The sequence below is a fragment of the Castanea sativa genome, chromosome 11 (assembly GCF_040712315.1).
Source record: "Castanea sativa cultivar Marrone di Chiusa Pesio chromosome 11, ASM4071231v1".
Lineage (NCBI taxonomy): Eukaryota > Viridiplantae > Streptophyta > Magnoliopsida > Fagales > Fagaceae > Castanea > Castanea sativa.
The window spans coordinates 24,593,478-24,614,516 of NC_134023.1; the positions used below are offsets into that span (position 1 = coordinate 24,593,478).

Consider the following 21,039-nt stretch of genomic DNA (forward strand, 5'->3'; position numbering starts at 1 on the left):
AATTTTTTTTTAGACAAACGTGTCATGTTTAACTTATGTGGGGGGTAAAAACTCTTGAATAAACATTTAGGCTTTGGGCCTGATTGGCTGGTACCAGTTTAATTTGATCAGGGCCTCTAGGCCCACAAGTCAATCCACCTTGTAGTAGTCCGAGGAGTTTTCCGAGGAGGAGTGTCTCCTCGGACAGATCCAGCAATGATCCTGAGACTTGCTAAATGAGTTAGAGACAGAACTTTGGAAGAACTGGTGGGTAAGAGGGTGATCCAAGCACCCTTTAGAAGCAGAGACATATGAGAAATATCTAAGGAAAAAGCTGATACTACCACATTAAAGGCCCTGCATCTACCTCCCTGGCCGCATTAATGGGGAAATGACATCTGAACAGTAGGATTCACCCTTTCTGCTATTATTTAAAGACTTTAAGAAGGTGGTGGATAGGACAAGTATCCAAGGGGAAGATTTGTATGACACGTGGATGAACCAGTGAAGAAGAAATATATAAGGAAACGAAAGAGGAAAGAGAGGGGGATCTGCACTTTCTGCTGAGAGAAAACATGAACTAAGAATTGTAAATTTTGGCATAGAAAAAGAATATATATACACATATTGTCCTCGGCTTACGTCTGAGGAGGTCTCTTTGTCATATTCGTCTACCATTTGTTTAGATTGTGGCACTCTAGTCTGTTAATCAAACTTCCAACATCCCGAACCTAGATTTCAAATCCATTCTCTACAAGTTTATTGTATAAGGCTCATTGGGCCCGAGCCCAACACTTGTTTATGGGTCCGGGTACAATTGTGCACTTACAACTTATTTTTCTATTTAAAAAAAAAAAAACAATAAACGTATAGTTACTTTGAAGAAGTGGGTTAGTGGAAAAGTGTTCCTATTTTGTAGGCAATATTTTAATGTAAGTTAGACATGTATTTTTACCAAAAAATCTTTTGGTTCTGTCTCTACTTAAATCTAGGGGTGTAGGTGTATTTTAGAACAAAAAAAATTTGGTTTAAACAGGTGCAGCCACTTAAATAGTAGTGTAGGGGTATTGAGCCCAGTAATTTATAAGGGACGGCCCAACAAGGTCTTTTGGGCTAGAAACCCAAATCCGAAAACATCAAAATGATCGTGGAGTAATTAAGTGTCCCATACCGTCCGAGGAGTAGATTTGTCCTCGGAATGTTAAGCCGAGGATACACAGTATACGTGGAGGACAGTAGGAAGAGCGGTGGAATGTCTAAAGTAAAGCTGCTACCACCGCCCATATATTAAAGACCCTGTAATTGATACGCTGACAGTACAGATGGAAGGATGGGACCTGAGCATAGAGCTTGGAACTTGGTCCCAAATCCCAGCGGGCTTTAGGGAAGAATGGATGGGACAAGTATCCAAAAATCAGGGTCGCAGCCATAAAGTGGAAGATGATGAAGAGAAGAGGAGGAGTATAAATAGGAGGGAAGGCATACGAAGAAAGGAGAGGCTTTTTGAGAAAGAAAAAGTATATGATAATCAATATTTGTATCCAAACTTGTGAAATACTATTAGAAACTATCCTCGGAAACAGTCCGAGGAGGAATTCTCAATCTTACTTTTTGCAAACAATCCTTTGTTTTGTTCCATTGGGCCCAAAGCCCGTTCTTTTTGTGATTGTCTAAGCCATCCTTGAAATCTAAATTACAAACCCATCCTCTACAAATTCATTGTGAAGAAAGGCCTTTCAAGCCCATTTTCCTCCCAGTCGTGGTTTGGGAATTTGAATTGTGTCCCTACAAGTAGTATAAATTATACTCAATGGATAAGGAAGAGAAATTGAGTAGGTGAGGAAGTAACAGTTTGCACGTTTTGTAGTTTCCTGAAAGTAATGGTAGTGGGTAGTTTCTGAAGTTGCAAAAGACGTGAAGAGTGGAGTTAGACATGTTTTTTCTTTTTTAGTTATTGTAGCAAAAAAAAAAAAATATATATATATATATATTAAGCTTTTTTTATTTTATATTTTTTTTAGTTGTTGTAGCAAAAAAAAAAAAAAATTTAAGCTTTTTTATTTTATATATAATTTTTATTTTGATAATCTAATTTATAAATGGATAAATAAATTTGAAAATCAATAGGTGAGTGGCTCTATTTTTTAGGTAACTTTTTAGTAGAAGTTAGATTTGTATTTTTATCAAACTATCATTTAGTTATGTTTTTACTTAAACATAGGAATGTAGGGGTATTTTAGAAAAAAAAAAATCCAGTCCAAACAGAAGCAGCCGCTTAAATAGTAGTATAGATATATATATATATATATATATATATATATATATATATATATATATATATATATATATTACTGTGTTCATGGTCTATATCATAAAATAAATCAATGTGGATATGTTCATGCATTCTTGTATTGCCTTTTTTCATCTTTGCTATATAGATTTTGCTAATGTGTGCCTTAAGGGCATACAATAATTTATCATTTTTGAAAAAAATTTCTCGAAAATTGAAAAAGTTTTGACAACTTTTTCAATTCCCGATAAAATTTTTCTAAAAATAGATGGGTTAACGTGTGCTCTAAGGGCACACATTAACCGGACCTTTGATATATTACAGGCAACTCAAAATTTTAGAAAAATATATGAAAAACAATGTTAGGGGTGAAGAAGAAAACGAAACACATTATATGCATAAAACATCACACAAAAGGCATTGAAACACCAAATTTAAGGTTTAATTTGTATATGAATAACGGAATGTTCAATTTGTATATATATGAATAACTGAATTTTCAATTGTATCTATAAAGGACTCTTCAATGTTCAGGTTTGGTTGCAGATTACTGTGATCTAATTTCAAATGAGATTGTCATTGAAGCACCAAATTTAAGGTTCTTCAAATATTCTGGGACAAATGTTCTTTTTGAGTTTGAAATATACTATAGCTAGAAGAAGCAAATCTTGATTTTTGGATTGAGTTAGAACATTGTGAAGCTACAGGATATCATCTCTATAAACTCCTTTCAACGACTTTATCCCATCAAGGTTTTGATTGTATGCAGTTATATGCTTCAAGTTTCATCTCTTAACATATATGTTTCAGGAGTGTCTACTAAGCTAACAAATCTGCCCATTTTGTTTACCAAAAAAAAAAAAACCAAATCTACCCATTCTAAAGAATACAAAAATGAAAAAAAAAAAAACTTTACACTAAACAAAAGCTTGAAACACTTATGAGTGTAGGAAATTGGGCTCCTTGAGTAGCATTTCTAAAGGTAAAGTAAATTTTTCTAAAAGTGCAAAGAATGACCTCCACCTCCCTTTATATAGGGATGAAAAGAGAGCAGCATTTTTCCCACCCATTTAGTCCGGAAAACGTCAAACGTAGGATCTTTATCTTACCATAGAACATAGAGGACACGAAACCGTCTGCAGCATTAAGGAAATTGAAGTTTTAGGAGCGTGTCTAGGGCAGTTGAAAGACATTCGTACATGGGAACACACCCAGAGCATACCAACTCGCCCACTCCCTCAAGTGGCAAAAGGAGTGAAGTTTTAGGGGGCTATTGTGGGAGGGGGAAGCTTAAAGAGGGAAGATCGGCCAATGGGCTCAACTCGATGAGTAGTTAGGCCTAACTGTTTATCATAACAAGCCCAACAAAAGCAAGAGAGTCCAGTCAGTGAAACTAAGGAAGGCGAACCGCCTGAGGAGTCCGAGAAATAGACACTCCTCTAGAGACTGGAGACAAACCACCAAGGCCATAGGGGTGAGGGCCAAGAAAGGAAGTAGTGATGTGCAAGCAAGGGAAGGAAGAGGCTTCCAGATAAAGTATTCATCACCTCTACATTTAATGCTCTATACTAATTTAGCTTACCGCATTAATGGAGGAATGATTCCTAAACATGCCCCCATAGCCTCCAGTCTACTCTACCACCACCAGTAAGGCAGTAATGGAACAAGTATCCAAGGAGGGATTAATGGTTCTTTAAGTGGAAGGCTGGGATGCAATCATAGTAGCTATATATGGGAAGGAAGATCATCCTGGAAGGGGGATCAGAAAAAGTGGAGAGAGAGAGAGAGAGAGAGATAAATAAGGAAATATTAAGAGAAAGTGATCATTGTGTATCTGAAGATTGTGAGTCAAAAGAACCATCCCTCCTCGACCAACCCGAGGAAGAACATAAATAAAAATCTCTCTTTCATTGTTGCAATTTTTTATTAAAATTGTTGTCCTTGCCAATTTCATTTCTTTGAATTACTATACTGAGGTTATCAAACCTTAAAAGGTTGACCCTAACCATCCATATCTACAAATTAGTTGTATTGGGCCTCCATTCTAGCCCACTCTCATCCACTTTGGGCTGGACTGTTTGTTCTGCTTCTTACAATATATATATGCTTGTTTAAATATGGTCATGCACTTTATATGATAAACTCACTTGGTTAGGAGGGTACTACTCTCGTGATGCATATTCATGCTACATTGTGTGCATGATTATAATCGCGGAGTGATTGTCTTCGATTCATGTCAACTAGTGACATTAGTTTCCTCGTATATATGACATACGTCAATGTGTTTAATGCTTTGGTGAACTCCAGTTTGCCTTAGTATGAACATATTAAAGCATGTCGTATACACAGGTACAAAACTTTGCCCGTGCACTATAGCATACCAAACATGAAACTTCACCAAATTCCTACCATAAAAATAAGGCAAATGCTCTCTCTTTGTTCTACTATCTTTTCTCACTCTATTATTTTTATTCCCCTGTCCCGGCCTCACTCATCACATGCTCTCTTCTCCTTCACTTTATTATTTATATTATTTTAATACAATGAATTTAAACTTAAAAATTTTAATATTAAGTGTATTGTAAGGTGAAATGATAAAATAAATAAAATATTTTTTTAATATTTTAATGCCGCTGCGGTTAATGCTAGAAAAATCTTTGCATTTTTCAATTATGTATACGTGGATGAGAAATGTTTGGGACACACTTTTGTACAATTTTATGTCATAACTCGTTATATAACGTGTTGGATTGGTTAAATTATATTAGTGGGCCATGTGGAGACATATTTTAACTAATTACAACTCGTCATACGGTGAATTGTGACTAAAATTGTGTAAAAATGTATGTCCCTAGCTTTTCTCATACGTGGACAGGAAGTTTCCTCATTTCAATAGATAAATACGAGACATCATAAATTCATGATTATATGCCACCAACTAGCATTAATCAAAAGAACCTTGACTCATGTTATTATACAAATCCCAGCAAAGCCATGATGTCATCCTTGGCTATATACAGCCAAAGGGAAAAAGTGGGTGAACATTCTACGCATCTCTGATATTTTCACTCTCCACTCTCCAGTGTGTCCAATGAAGAAAGCAGAGCTACTTTTCGTTCCTGCACCAGGTAGGGGTCACTTCGTTTCAATGCTGGAGATTGCAAAGCTTCTCCTTTCTCGAGATGACAGGCTCTGTATCACAGTCCTCATAATGAGGCTTTCAATAGATTCCAAGTTCGCCGCCTTCATCGAATCTCTCAATGATTCCTCATATACTGAACGTATACAGTTTATTGATCTCCCTCAAACTTCTTTCAAACAAGCAACCGACCCCATGGTTTTCATTTCTTCATTCATTGAAAGTCAGAAACCCCATGTTAAAGAAGCTGCTACTAAGCTCAAAGAGTCAAGGTCAGGTTCTAACTCTCCTCGACTTGCCGGATTTGTGGTAGACATGTTCTGTTCATCTATGGTAGACGTGGCTAATGACTTTGGGGTACCTACTTATTTGTTTTTCCCATCGGGTGCAAGCTTTCTCAGTCTCATGCTTCATCTCCAAACCCTTCGTGATGAGCAAAAGCAGGATATAACTGAGTTCAAAGACTCAGATGCTGAGTTGGTCTTGTCAAGTTTTGTGAACCCAATCCCAGCTAGGGTCTTGCCTGGTGTGGTGCTCGACAGAGAAGGGGGCACTCTGATCCTTGATTATGCTAGAAGGTGGAGAGAAACTAAAGGTATCATTGTGAACACGTTTTTGGAACTCGAATCCTATGCAATTCACTCATTTTCTGATGCTACAAATATTCCACCTGTTTACCCCGTGGGACCCATCTTGAACTTGAACGGTGAAGAAAGTCATGTGGGGTCGGGTGATCAAAGGTCTGATATCATGAAATGGCTTGATGATCAGCCTCAATCATCTGTGGTGTTCTTGTGCTTTGGGAGTAGGGGAGGTTTTGGTGACAATCAAGTGAAGGAGCTTGCAAAAGCATTAGAACGAGGTGGGTTTCCATTTTTGTGGTCCCTACGCCGACCCCCTCCAAAGGGTAAGCTTGCATATCCCACTGAGCATGAGAATTTGGAGGAAGTCTTGCCAGAAGGATTTTTGGATCGGACGGCTAGGATTGGAAAGATCATTGGATGGGCTCCACAAGTGGCAATCTTATCACATCCTGCAATTGGAGGCTTTGTATCGCATTGTGGGTGGAATTCAATATTGGAAAGCCTTTGGTTTGGTGTGCCAATTGCTACATGGCCACTCTATGCTGAACAACAGTTTAATGCCTTTGAGATGGTCAAGGAGATGGAATTAGCTGCGGAGATCATGTTGGATTATCGAACAGAATATACTGATAACCAAATTATTGTGACTTCTGAGGAGATTGAAAGGGGAATAAAGCAACTAATGGAGAATGACAGCAAGATTAGGAAAAATGTGAAGGAGATGACTGAAAAAAGTAGGAAGGCCTTGATGGATGGTGGATCTTCCCACTTTTCATTGGGTCGAATAATTGATGATGTTATTATAGATAGTATGCCATGAACTTAATTGTGTGTGTGTGTGTGTTTTTTTTTAAGCATTGTGCTTTATGTTTCTAAATCATTTCTGTTATATATATATATTTTTAAATCTTTTTTATTCTGAGCCCTTATCTTACATCTTAATCTTAATCTTAATCTATATATAAAAAGTGAGAGTATGAACGGTTTTGTATTGCATTGGGTGGCAGTTTTGTGGAGTATTTTAGGAGCTGTTTTTGGTATGTTTGTATTTTTTGAAAATATACAGGGAAAAGAAGTCAGTTAGAATAGGTAGAATGTTATTTAAAAACTGAAAATATGAATTTAAATACATGTTGCAAACGGCCTTAATTTTGCTGCTCGGTTAACTTAATACCATTGAAAAAGGATGTGCTGCAAGAAACGATCCCGAAAGAGCTAAACGGCAAACAAGATGATGGTAAAGAAACTGGCTGCGGGATATCAGCAGATTTACATTGTTATCCTTAAAAAGTTATATATGGAGTATGGGCTAAATAGTGTAGGGGTTATTTGGTCTTTTGGCTTTTTTTTGGCCCTTTATGTTGATTTACTTTATCATCCTTGTATTTTCTTCTAACAAAGGAGCAGTGCTCTGTTTAGAATTTCAAGGTTCGCAACCTTAGCTCTAACAAAGTCTTGATCGTTTTCGACGATGACATTGGACAATGAAAATCCTCACACAAGGACCCTGGTCTTTTGATAAGTATTTGATCGGTTTGTTCAAACCCAAGGACAATGAATTCACTAATGATGCAATGTTTCTTTAGACATCTTTTTGGATACAAATCCATAATCTCCCTCTTGGACATATGACCAAGAACAATGTTGAGGCTATAGGAAAAATATTGGGCACAGTGGAGCAAGTTGATGTGTCTCCGAATGGTGAATGTCGTGGTCATTATATACGGGTCCAAGTTAACATGGACATCAACTAACCTCTCTACCGGGGTAGGTTCGTAAACTTGGGCGAATCTGAGCCACTATGGATATCTTTTCAGTATGAACGCATGCCAATTTTTTGTTATTGGTGCAGCCTCTTAAACCATGATGAGGAGGACTGCAAACTCTGGATCGATAGTGGTGGTGCATTATCAAAGGATGAGCAACAGTACAGAGCCTGGCTGCGGACCGCCATGGGAAACCTTCGACAACCCTAGGTAGTGCATTCTTTTCCTATCCCTCCCTCACCCCTCCCGCACCACCAGATCGATACCTACACCTCCGCCAAGACCAACTCCCTCACTGGCCAACTTTGCCAACCAAACAGAAAAGTCAACCTCAACCCTTGAAATGAAAACAACCTTGACTTCAGTAATCACCTCACGCTCTACTTCTACCTATAAGGATATTTTGTTTAACCCTGTCCTTTTCCATATCCATATCATCGAAATTGACCAAGCCTTAAACAACTTTCCAAATACATCCTCATCACCTGTAAGTACACAAAACCTTCCTCCTATACTACAAACCTTTGATAGTCCCTCCGCCCTATGTCCACTAAAGTCAACTAACTCAAAAAAGGAAGATCCTACATTTTTGGCCGTAGAACTCATTACCATCTCTCTCCGCAACAAAGCTAATCATTTTGGGAGCCCACATTCTCATCAAACATTCCATAGTACCCAAAAATCATGATTGCATTACATGCCTCAATTTGTTTTTGCATTACATGCACAGTTTGTCTTTGCATTACATGCATTAAATCATTCATTGCATATCATAAAAGTGATTTTGAGGTTCTAATGGTTGCGACGGTGTATCCAGTTTCTAAATTGAACCGTTGGATTGAAAGATATCACAAGATCAAATTTTCATAGTCTACACGCGTTATATGGGGTGAAGCCGATCACGTGTGATTAATTGAAATTAATTTTGATTGATCAATGATTAAAATTAATTAAATAAATTTATGTGATTGCTGGAATATTTTTCTTAAAGTGAGATTTGTTGCATGAGATTAAAACAAATAAGCTGATAATATTTAAAGGCGGTGAATAATTAGGCTTTTGGGATAATTATATTCAAAATAATTATTTTAAAAGACATAATTATTACTTTGGAATGAGGTTTATCATGAAAATAACTTTGAAATTTGTCCAAATACAGTTTTAGAGTTGGAAGACACTTCAAAAACATGCTAATCAAGTAGCAGATTTAAGATTCACGTTCTGAGGCACTTTTGGCATAGTAGAACTCAAAATTTGGACTAGGCTATTTCTGGCAAAGTTGTAGATAATCGAATTTTCCTTTAGTTGTCAAAATTTTGCTTAATCCTAATTTTGAGAAAAGAGATATGATCAAAATATAAAATTGGTTTTGATCTGAAGAATAAACTTACTCTTATCCAAATCTCAATTTTTTAGGATTTTCCCCCATATGCTTTTTGCTGATTTTTTAGAATTCCAACCTCTATAAATAGGGGATGCCTCTCAAAATTTACCATATTCTTTTTATGCTCAAGGAGGGACCCCTCTTGACACTTTTTTCACCCCCCACCAGAGAGACTTTTCACATGCTGAGAGGCACACTCAAATTGCTCATATTTGTTGATCCTCTCTTTGATATTCGTTGTTGAAATTAGGGTTTTTAGGTTTCAAAGATAATTGAATAAATTTCATTGAACCCTAAAACATCCTCTCAAGAACAAGAAGTGCTCCATGCAAGAGGTTGTTTTCAAGCACCCTATTCCTTTTCTTTATGTTCGTCTCTTATGATGATGTATTTTTTGTACCAATAACATGAATTATTAATCATTTTTTTTGTTAAAGCATGATCTTTTTATTTTTATTTTTATTATATATATATATAATTGTTGTGATCTCTTTCTTAATTTCAATAATCTGCATATAGCTAATTCTTTTTCTTAAAATAAAAATAGATATGCATCTTTGTTAATCAAAATCGGATCTACATCTTTCTTAGATGTAGATCTAAATTTTTCTTTAAACAAAACAGATCTGTATCTTTCTTAGATGTAGATTTGAATTTTTCTAAAAAATAAAACGAATCTGCATCTTTCTTAGATGTAGATCTGAATTTTTTCAATAAAAAACGGATCTACATCTTTCTTGATGTAGATCTGAATTTTTATTCAAATAAAACGGATCTGCATCTTTCTTAGATGTAGATCTGGATTTTTTTCTTCAAACAATAATGGATTTGCATCTTCATTAAATGCAGATCTGAATTTTTCTCAAATCAAAAACTGATTTGTATCTTTCTTAGATACATATCTGATTTTTTTTAACATAGCAGATTTTGAAATAACGAAAAAGATCCTACATTGTTGTGTTTGATGTTTGTTGTGTTTAGTCCATGTTGCATAAATTTATCTTATGAATGAAATTCTCTTCTCAAAAATATGTTTTTCATATTTTCTAAACATATAAAAACAAATCTAGTTTTTCTGTCATCAAAAAACTTTTTTTTTTTTTTTAATTCTTAAAAAAAGATTTGATATTTTCAAATCAAAAGACTTTGTTTTATGTAATAAACACAGATTTGAATTTTTATCTCCAAAAACCATATTTTTCAAATTCTTAAAAACAGATATGATTTTTTCTAAACAAAAAATAAGATAATTTTTTTTATCACTAAAATAGATCTGATTTTTTTTAAAACATAGAAGATGATTCATTCATAAATAAATTTTTGTAATTTAGTTTTGTTCACGTATACAACATGACATTCATAGCATGCATAAAGGATACATTGGTCACAAGAGTCTAGAAGACCAGACTCTGTATAAGCGAAATGGGTGCCTAATACCTTCTCATTCCGTAACCTAGCCTCCAGATTTAGGTCTTTGGATAAGTAGATCTAAGTCTTGTCTTATTTTATTTTGGGTAGAATGTAACTAGGACAAAAAGCCATGTAATTATTTGGTAGTTTGTAACTAGGACCCAAAGCCATGTAATTTTCAAATTTTCAAATATGTAATTTTTTCATTTAATCAATGAGAAGGATACTATTCAGTCATGTATTATATATCTATCTATCTATCTATCTATCTATCTATATTTTGTATAAAAAATAAGTGGCGACTCCACACCACTTACCTAAAAAGAGAAGTGCCCTAAAGAGTAACCAAATCTCTTATTTGAGAGGCACTTTCAAGGTCTCTCACAGTGGTGACGCTGCTGGGGATGTCGAGGGCTAAGATTCATATTAGACTTAAGTGACCAAATGTGTACCCTTGTTTTGCATGGTCTTGCATGATATAGTAGTTTGTTTGTTTATTTATGTTTGATGGGATGTTGTATGATATTTTGGTGTATGATATTTGGTTGTTTGTATTGTTTGTTAAAAGCTTTCCCTAACTGTCATTGTGTGTGCCACCTAAACAGCAATGTATGCACTTTTCTTCAACAACTTATGGTGGTAGTAACTATGGATCATCTGTCTTCATTAGATTCGGGTACCTGGTGGTGAACTCACCAACCTATAGCCTAAAGTCATTGGATCATTTCCTGTTGGCTGTAAAGGACAAACCAAACCGTTTGGACCAACGCAATATTCATTACATTACAAGTTGGGAGGTATAACATCCTAGCTATGAGAAACAATGAAACAACAAACCCACCCTACAACGTAATAACTTAGAACCTATCCTTAGGTTAGTCTTGGTTAAAATTGCATTGCATGCTGTGTGTATTTGTTTTGGTTGATTGATGGATGTGGATGGGGTCTTAGCTTTGATTAACCAGACCAAGCCTGTCATTAGGGGAGAATTTGGTCAAGATCTGAAGGAAGGTTGCAAAGAGAACCTAAGCCCGACAATCAAGCCAGTAGCTCCAGTTCCAAGCTTGTCACTCCCATCACAGTACTGAAGCCCATAAGCATAGAAGAAACTCCGCTGCTACAACATCACAATCCCATATTAGACTTACAAGACACTTCAAACTCCAAGTAAATAACCAAACATCCATAAGTGGGGGGAGACACTTCAAAACCCAATCAAACTACCAAGCACCCACAAACGGGGGGAGACACTTCAAACCCCAATTAAACGACCCAATACCCACAAACGGGGGGAGACACTTTGAACCCCAAGATGCGAATCCAAATGACCCAATAAAAATTGTCCACATCACAAGGGGGGAGATACTTCAAACCCCTACATTTTGTGACCGACAAGCCCACAAACATGGAGATTGATGATGAAGCCACAATTCATATGGACGAAGATCCTGCAGTACTGATGCTGAGGGAAGAAGGAACTTACTAGGAGCCACTTGCCACTATGGAAGCCATGACTGAGTTGAAGAATTGGGCATGGGAGGGAGCCGCCCACCCCATGAAGGACTCCTTGAAGAAGATCAAGACCATCAAGTCAGTCACTTTTGCCAAAAAAATCAAGACTGCCGAGCCAGTCACCCTTGCCAAGAACATTATTTTAGTTCCTATTGGGTCTAGTTCTGCTAATATTTTTGTTCCTATTAAGTCTGTTTGTGATAGTTTTCCAGTTGAGTCTATTGAGTTTGTAGAGTATATTGAAAACTCTTTTCCTTTTAATATGATTTCCGATTCTGCTTATTTGCTAGCTTTGAATTTATTATTTCTAAAATTGATAAAGAAACTCTTAATAATAAAGAATTAAAACATGGATACCTAGAACCTATAAAAGAAGAAACCCAACCTATTAACCTGGGAACTGATGGTGAACCTAAAATGATACAAGTGGGCAATACCCTAACCACTTTTGAGAGAGATGCATTAGTGGCGCTATTGACAGAGTTCAAGGAGGTCTTTGCCTGGTCATATGAAGACATGCCTGGGATTGATACAAATATAGTACATTATTGCATTCCAACAAATCCTACCATGAAGCCAGTCAAGCAGAACTTGAGAAAAATGAAGCTAGAGTGGACTCTTAAGATCAAGGAACAAGTGGAGAAACAGTACAATGTTGGATTCCTAAGAGTGGTCAACTATCTAGAGTGGTTAGCTAATGTGGTTCTGGTATCAAATAAGGATGGAAATGTTAAAATGTGTGTAGATTTTCGAGATTTGAATAAGGCCAGCCTGAAAGATGATTTCCCTCTGCCTCACATTGACGTCCTGGTTGACAACATAGCAGGTCATGCTTTGCTATCATTTATGGATGGATCAAGATACAATCAGATTAAGATGGTTTCAGAAGATATGGAGAAGACTTCCTTTATCACTCCATGGGGGACATACTGTTGCAAGGTCAAGCCATTTGGCTTTAAAAATGCTGGTGCTACTTAACAACGTGTATCCACTACTTTGTTGCATGATTTGATCCACGAAGAAGTATAAGTTTATGTTGATGACATGATAGTGAAGTCCAAAGACCTTGAATGACACATACCAGCTTTAAGGATGTTCTTTGAAACAATCCGGTTCTACAAGTTACGATTGAATCCAAAGAAATGCACTTTTGGAGTTACATCCAGAAAACTGTTAGGGTTTATAATAAGCCAGAGGGGAATATAAGTTGATCTTGACAAAATCAAGGCAATAGTAGAAATGAAACTTTCAGGAACTGAGAAGGAGATTCGAGGGTTTCTAGGGAGGATACATTACATTAGCAGGTTCATAGCCCAACTTCCTATGAAATGTGAGCCAATCTTCAGACTGCTTAAGAAGGAAGTCCTTACAGTGTGGAATGAATAGTGCCAAGAAGCATTTGATAAGATCAAGAATTATTTGATGAAACCACCAATACTTGTCCCACCAATACCTGAAAAGCCATTGTTGTTGTATCTCACCTTTACAGATACAACAATGGGCGCTCTATTTGCTCAATACCTAAAAGAGACTAGGAAGGAGAATGCAATTTACTACATCAGCAAGAAGATATTGCCTCATGAAGAAAAGTATTTACCCTTAGAAAAGACATGTGTAGCACTTGTTTGGGCAACCCGCAAACTCAGACATTATATGCTTGCTTACAAGGTTTTGTTTATTGCAAGAATGAATCCTTTGAAGTACTTAATGGAAAAACCCGTGCGAGATGGGAAGACTGCTAAATGGGTCTTGCTTTTGTCAGAATTTGATATTCAATATGTGACTAAGAAATCTGTCAAAGGGAGAGAAATTGCCGATCACTTAGCCCATTGTTCAATAGAAGAAGCGGAAGAGATCCAAGGGGACTTTCTGGTGAAGATATCATGGGGATTAAGGTAGAATCATGGAAGATGTATTTTAATGGAGCAAAAAATTAAAACGGAAGTGGAATTGGAGTTCTCTTAATTTCACCAAAAGGGATACACATTCCATTTTCTGGTAGACTCAACTTTCCTGCCACTAATAATGTCACGGAATATGAAGCTTGCATTATGAGTCTACAAGCAGCCTTAGGCCTAGTAGTGAAGGAGTTTGAGGTATATGAAGATTCAGCTCTAATAATCTCTCAGATTCATAATAAATGGAAGATCAGAGAAGAAAGGCTCATGCCTTATCAAGAATGTCTTCAAAAGTGGGCATCAAAATTTAGCAAGATCCAATATCAGTATGTGCCAATGATGCATAATCAAATTGTAGATGCTTTAGCAACCATAGCATTCATGATGGATGGGTCGGAAGAAGATAAAGCCAGGCCAATAGTGTTGGAACAGAAAGAAGAACCAGCCTACTGCATGACAATAGAAGAAGATGAGGGAAAAAATGGGGAAGGTGAATGGTATTCAGACATCATACAATACCTTAAGGATGGTACATATCCACCATATGCAGGCAAGAATAACCAATTGACCATCCGAAGGTTGTCTACTAATTACATTATTTGTGGAGAAAGACTTTACAGAAGATCATATGATGAAATTCATCTCCTTTGTGTAACCGCCAAGGAGGCACAGGAGATAATTGAAAAGGTTCATGAGTCAAGTTATGGGCCATATATGAATGCACACATGCTATCAAGGAAAATAATGAGACAAGGCTATTACTGGACCACTATGGAAGGCGACTGTGTGGCTCATGTTCGAAAATGTCATCAATGCCAAGTCCATGGAGATCTGAAACATATGCCACCCATGCCACCACATACTATGACATCACCCTGGCCATTCTTTACATCAGGAATAGACCTCATTGGGAAGATCCACCCAACAACATCCAATGGTCATGAATTCATACTTGTAGCCATTGATTATTTTACTAAATGGGTAGAAGCTGCCTCATACAAAGTCTTAAATTCAAAGAAAGTTTCTCAATTCATTTAGATCAACATCATTTGCAGATATGGGGTACCTCATGAAATTATCTCTGACAATGGGTTACGTTTTAAAGGACAAACAGAGAAGCTACTATGACAGTTCAACATTCAGCACCACAAGTCTTCACGTTACCGTCCCAAGACTAACGGAGCTATTGAGGCTGCTAATAAAAATATAGGGTGAATCTTGAAGAAAATCACAAAGAATTGCAAGGACTGGCACCTACAATTACCCTATGCACTCTGGCTGTATAGAACATCAATCCGATCTTCCACAGGAGCCATTCCTTATTCATTGGTCCTTCCCATTGAAATGGGTGTCCATTTACCAAGGATAGTATTGGAAAGTGAAATCCCTAAGGCAGATTGGTTGCAAAGTAGATATGACCAATTATGCATGCTGGATGAGAAAAGACTCAAAGCCCTGCATCACGTTCAGGGCTACCAAAGGAGACTTAGGAAAGCTTTTGATAAGAAAGTAAGAACTAGAGATTTGAAGTTGGGAGATCTAGTATTGAAAGAAATCTGAGCCCCGGTTCAAGATGCAAACGGGAAGTTCAAGTAAAATTGGGCAGTCCCATGCATTATCAAGCAGATATACTCTAGAGGAGCAGTAAGGTTGAAGGACTTAGATGCAAACCCTTTCACTGAGCCAACCAACATGGATCAATTGAAGAAATACCACATCTGAGGTGATAGTTTGAAAGAATCATGTCTGAAGTGATTGTCAATTATGTTATTTCCCTTCCTGGCCTCAAAAAAAAAAAAAAAAAAGCTCACTAGGTTGAAAACTCAAAAGGGTAGTCTAGGAAAAAATTAGAGCAAAAAAAAAAAAAAAATCAATGAACTACATGATGAGCTGATCCTTCTATCAAAGGGGGTACGAAGGCAACCATGCATTGGTCTGGTCACAATTTCCCAAAACCACCATTTGCCCATTAACCAAAATTTTCCAAAAATTCCCCTGTTCCACTAAACCATGACATTACACAAAATCCAAAAAAACCAAACTCCAAAAACCTACATCTTAAACAGAATCCTTAACATGCAAGTCCTAAATAATTCCTAAACATAAGAGTTTTTACATCAACTTCGAAATAAACATGCTCAAAGCCAAAAAAAAAAAAAGAAGATCACATTGTCTTCAATCTTTTCTTTTTTTGTTGATCATTGATTTCTTCTGTGTTAGGTGCTTCATCCTCCCTGTCCCTTCTTTTGAATTCATAGTTGTCTTCATCGAGTCTTTCCCGGTTGTCTCTAAGAAACTGTTCTCTCATGATAACCCTCTCAGCTTCCCTATCAACAATCTTCTCTATCAACCAGTTAAAGTATTCTGTAGTCATCCTGTGAAAGTGAACCTTAACAAAAGATTGGTCCACTTGGTCAGCCATCTCTAAATCCAATAGCATGTTCTTTACAGAAGTAGGATCTGTGTTTACAGGAATGAAATGCCTTCTTCTATTGCCACCAGGCATTCCTTGCTTATATTTGAATTGCCTCACGAATCTATCTCCCTTGTAGAAAGTTGCCCTCCGCAACCCAACAAGAAAGATGTGATCTGATTTTGGAGACCGCAGTAGAGGGGGTGGGCATTTCCACCAATAATAGTCCCATTGAATTGAGATACTGGATTTCTTGTTCAAGAACTTCACCCAATCACTCACAGTTTGGCACTCAGTTTTGATTATAGCCTTGATAAGAAAACTGCTAGACCCATAATTACCAGTTGTAGGCTTGGCAATTATAGTCGCTCTATTAACCATATCTGCAAAGTCAAGGGGCTCCCTAAGAAGTTATGAGTTTCTCCACCATGAAATACAACATCCAGTCCTAGAAGAGTTTCTGCCAAGATCAAAGAAACAGGATTATCACCATCCTTAATTTGATTCACAACACTTATGGCTCGAGCATCCACGAAACTGCGTCTCCCAAAGCAAAGCAAAAGTTTTCTCACGATGCATAAGGCCAAACTGAAGTTTTTCTGCATATTGTTGATCACTCCATAGGTGCATTTGTCAATCAACCGAGAGATAATTTCACGAAGTTTTTCTAGCCTCTTCTCCTTCCCTCTCCCATTGTCATACCTTGAGAGGAGATTTGTACCCAAACACAACACACATCTTTTCAGAGTGTAGAGAGTGTTTTGGAGCTTGGGAAGCTTTGGGGATTTGCCAAAAGAAGCTAGTGAGGCTTGGCAACTATAATCGGGCGTATTGTGGGATTCGAAAAGTTAGAGAAGACATGACTCCGAGAAGTTCGTTGGTGGCAGGAGCTTGGAGGGCTCAAGTACATTGGGTAGACTAGGCTTGGAGGGTCTTTTGTTATTTGTGTACTCTAACTTTATTCTCTAGTGGATCAATTTAGTGGGCGGCAGAGAGGTTTTTCGTCAAGTTCTTCGGTTTCCTCTTCGATAACACGTCTTGGTGTTATCTTGTGGTTGCATCTCTCTTCCCTTACTCTTGTGCTTTAGTTTTATTGTTTGTTGTTCATGTTTATGCACTAGAGTAGTATTGGTTCATTGTGCACATTTACTCTTGTTTCCATATTTTGATTAAGTTAGAGTAAAAACAACCAAGCTGTAACTTTTAATTAAGGGTCTAAACAAGCTTTTGTGTTTTCATACAAATCCGAGCTTTCAATTGGTATCAAAGAGGGTACACTTGTTTTGGTTTCAAAGAGGTACACTTGTTTTGGTTTCATTACCTATGTGTGATCCTTGACCCCTTGTGTGTTTTGCCATAGATAGTGTTTTGTATGCTTTTATGGATGTTGTTGAGTGTAACATGCCATGTGTTAGTGAAAATGCCTCTATGAGTGTTAATCTTTATAATTGTGATGACATGTTACATGAATCTATGGGTGTTGTTGATATTCCATATGTCAAACTATTGAAGAAAAAGGCTAGGAAGTTTCATGAGAATTTGAGCAAGTTCTTTTGTGAAAAGGATGATTTGATTGCTAAGCTCAATGAATCCAACAAATTAGTTGAAAAGTATAAGAAACTTGTTGAACATTCTCTTGAAAAATTAAAGGAGTTTGAATGTTTGAATTTGGACTTGGATGCTAAACTTGTTTTGTCTAACAAACTAGTTGATGATCTTAAATGTGAAAATGAATCTCTTAAGATGCATGCCAAGTGTTTGATTGCTAAACCTATTGCTAAAAAGGATGAAAATATTTGTTGAAATCATGTTGTGGTACCTTATTGTATGCCTATTGTGTGTTCTACCTCAAAGGACAAATCAGTGTACATTCCTCCACACAAAAGAAATCAAAAGGTGGAGAGAAAGGCTCTTAAGCCAAAGCCTCCGTTTAGGTCTTAACCTAAGGTTTTGGATGGATCTAAGTTTGTTCCAACTTGCCACCATTGTGGTGTGATCGGTCATATAAGACCTCAATGTCCCAAGTTGAAGAGAGAACAAAACCATGTTGCTAGATCCCTCCCTAAAAGTCCTATTGGACCTAACCTTATTATTTGTCACCATTGTAGTGCCTTTGGTCATCTTAGACCTCATTTCTCTAAGTTTCAAGCTCTTAAAAGAATCAAAAGAAAAGAGAAACTTGAGCTTTTTGAAAGTTGTGCTATAAAAGCAAAACAGGATTTGGGAGAAAATGGTAAGTTGTTAAAGAAAGTTTTTGATGTTCTTGCCTCCTTGTCTATGTGCATCTCCAGTTCTTATTCTTCCAACCCTCGTCCCACTTCTCATGAGACACTCATTTCAAACAATCGTTCCGTTTGGATGAGGAAGGGTTCCTACGGTTGAGCTTATGCTCTTTTGGTCCTTGACCTAATTCTTTTGATCTTTGTAGGACCCTTTACGCATTAAATGCTTCATTGTCATGCATTTGTGCATCATGCATCTCTTTATATGCATTGTTTTTTTTTGTTGATCTTACTTTACATGTTCTATTTTTGAGTGTGTTGAAAAACAATTAAAAAACTCATAAAAATTGAAAAATCTCCAAAAAGTTTGATCGCTAGTGTTGTGTTTATCACATGTGAGTTTGGCCTAGTACCTTCGTACTAATGGCGTAGTGCATTTACGAGCTTAGCTTATTTTGTATGTACATCTATCTTTGTGGGAAAAATCTTGACATCTATGTGTGATTGTTGTAAATTGATGTTCAAGCTTGTCATGAATGATTAGTCAATAGTCTTGTTGGTTTTGATACATGCATAGACTTGTGCCTATATATCTTCCCACGTTTTTATGTTTTTGTTCTATAGCTCAACAAATGTCAAATCGCGAAAAGAGATAATGAGCTGCAAAAGCTGTCGCACATTTTAGTATTTGACTAGGAAAAAGGCTTACTCTCAAAATGAGATGTATTGTTCATGAATGATCAAAAGTTATAAGTTGAAAGAAGCCAAAAGAAAAGCTTCAAAGTTTTGTAATCATTATCTTGTGGGAGGTCATATATGTTCATTTTTATAATTGAGATAGACCATTTGACTTACTAGTTGTGCATGACTTGATTGAATTGATCATTGAAGTTTCACTCTAGACTAAGGACTATTCCACATTTGATACACACACACACACACACAACACACAAGTCTATTGTTCAATAAATGCTTATTTCATTTGTGTGATTGTACATGTTCAAATGTGATGTGTATATTCAATTTCTTGTCGATCAAACCCAAAAAGATTTTGAGTATTTTATATGTTTTTGAAAGCGTTTTTATGCTTTTGTGTTTTGTGTTTTTTTTCATTTTGCATTTTTAATGTTTTATCAAAAACTCCTTTAGAGGCATTTTCATGAGAAGCTCACAAGTAAGCTTTTCCGGTGAAAATGAGAAAGGCAAAAATGAAAATACAAGAAATTTAAACAGAAACTTTCGTGACTGTCTTGCGAGTAAATCTTACTCACGAAAATTCTTGAGCTTCAATGGCATTTTTCGTGAGTAACTTCGCGAGAAGCTATCTCGCGAAAAACACGTGTTTTCAATTTTTAAAGGGGTGAACATGACAATTTTTTCAAACTCACACCCTTTGCCTCCCTCGAGCATCTCTCAACCCTAAACCTATTTTCTCTTCAAAACCCAACCAAAACTCAAGAGAAATCTTCTCAAAATCATCTCTAAGGTATGTTTGATCAATCCTTTCTCTTTATTTCTTAAGATTTTGCCTTTGATTATAGGTTTTGCATGAGTTGGGTATACTTTTGAAAAAAGGTTGGGAATCTTTAAGTTTTGTGAATTTTTTTTTTTCAATTTCTTGATAGGGCTTTCTCCCATTTTCTTTGTTTGTGTTTATGTTGGCCCCTTGTGGCATTTTAATATTTATTTAGGCAAGATTTACACATGTTCATTCATTGCTTACATGTTAGTTGTGTTGGTTCATACTAGGTGTTTGATAAATTGCCCAAATGACATTTTGGTGTTGTTTCGGACTCCGATGAGTACCAAACTTTGGGGATTATCATGATTCTATATGTTTATCATGTTTTGATCATTAGTTGTGTGTTTTACACACTTTGACCCAAATGTTCTTAGTCATGCATCACATATGCACACCACATGCACACTTGATGCACAAACTCTACTACTTGACATATTTTGCTTTCACTCATGCTAGTTAAGTCGTTTTAAATCATTTAGCACATATAACATGTTCTTGTGTCTATGTCATGTCTTGGTATATACTTTGTTTCATCATCCTTAGCATGACGTGTTTACTTTATGCTTTGTAGCATTTTTTTGTTGTTTTTGTCTTTCATTTGAGCTTTATTTTCTCATTCATCTTGCACCCCTCATGCATCATCTTTTACCCTTGTTCATATATTCTTTTCTTTCCCTCATTCCTCTTGATTTATTTTTCTATTCGTGACAAAAGGGGGAGAGTATACTAGAGACTATACTGGTGTGTATCGTCATTTCTATATGACTCATGTGCACATTCTTAAGGGGAGAAATTCTACCTCGTGCACATTTGTAGGGGGAGAAAGCCATATGGGAGATGCATATACTAAGGGGGAGAAGATAACTTTTATGAGAAAACCTTGTTTTGTTTGCTTTACTTTATGCTTGTTTTCTCGTTGC

The 21,039-nt window shown here is 36.6% G+C and overlaps 2 protein-coding genes across 2 annotated transcripts; both read left to right on the forward strand.

The window, feature by feature from the left end:
- The first annotated feature begins 5,304 nt into the window (after positions 1 to 5,304).
- On the forward strand, positions 5,305 to 6,914 carry LOC142614650 (anthocyanidin 3-O-glucosyltransferase 2-like). The gene has a single exon (XM_075787212.1). It carries the CDS (start codon positions 5,361 to 5,363, stop codon positions 6,810 to 6,812), a length of 1,452 nt encoding a protein of 483 aa, XP_075643327.1. The 5' UTR covers positions 5,305 to 5,360; the 3' UTR covers positions 6,813 to 6,914.
- A 6,647-nt stretch (positions 6,915 to 13,561) lies between these two features.
- On the forward strand, positions 13,562 to 15,000 carry LOC142616258 (uncharacterized). Its single transcript, XM_075789140.1, has 2 exons — positions 13,562 to 13,959; positions 14,067 to 15,000. The coding sequence occupies exons 1-2, from the start codon at positions 13,562 to 13,564 to the stop codon at positions 14,998 to 15,000; spliced, it is 1,332 nt and encodes a 443-aa protein (XP_075645255.1).
- Positions 15,001 to 21,039: the final 6,039 nt, after the last annotated feature.

Excerpts from the sequence above, each read along its gene's own strand:
- LOC142616258 (XM_075789140.1), top strand. The coding sequence starts at position 13,562 with ATGGGCGCTCTATTTGCTCAATACCTAAAAGAGACTAGGAAGGAGAAT. Across the intron at positions 13,960-14,066 it reads AAGATATCATGGGGATTAAG|ACTCAACTTTCCTGCCACTA; the intron begins GTAGAATCATGG and ends ATTTTCTGGTAG.
- LOC142614650 (XM_075787212.1), top strand. The coding sequence starts at position 5,361 with ATGAAGAAAGCAGAGCTACTTTTCGTTCCTGCACCAGGTAGGGGTCAC.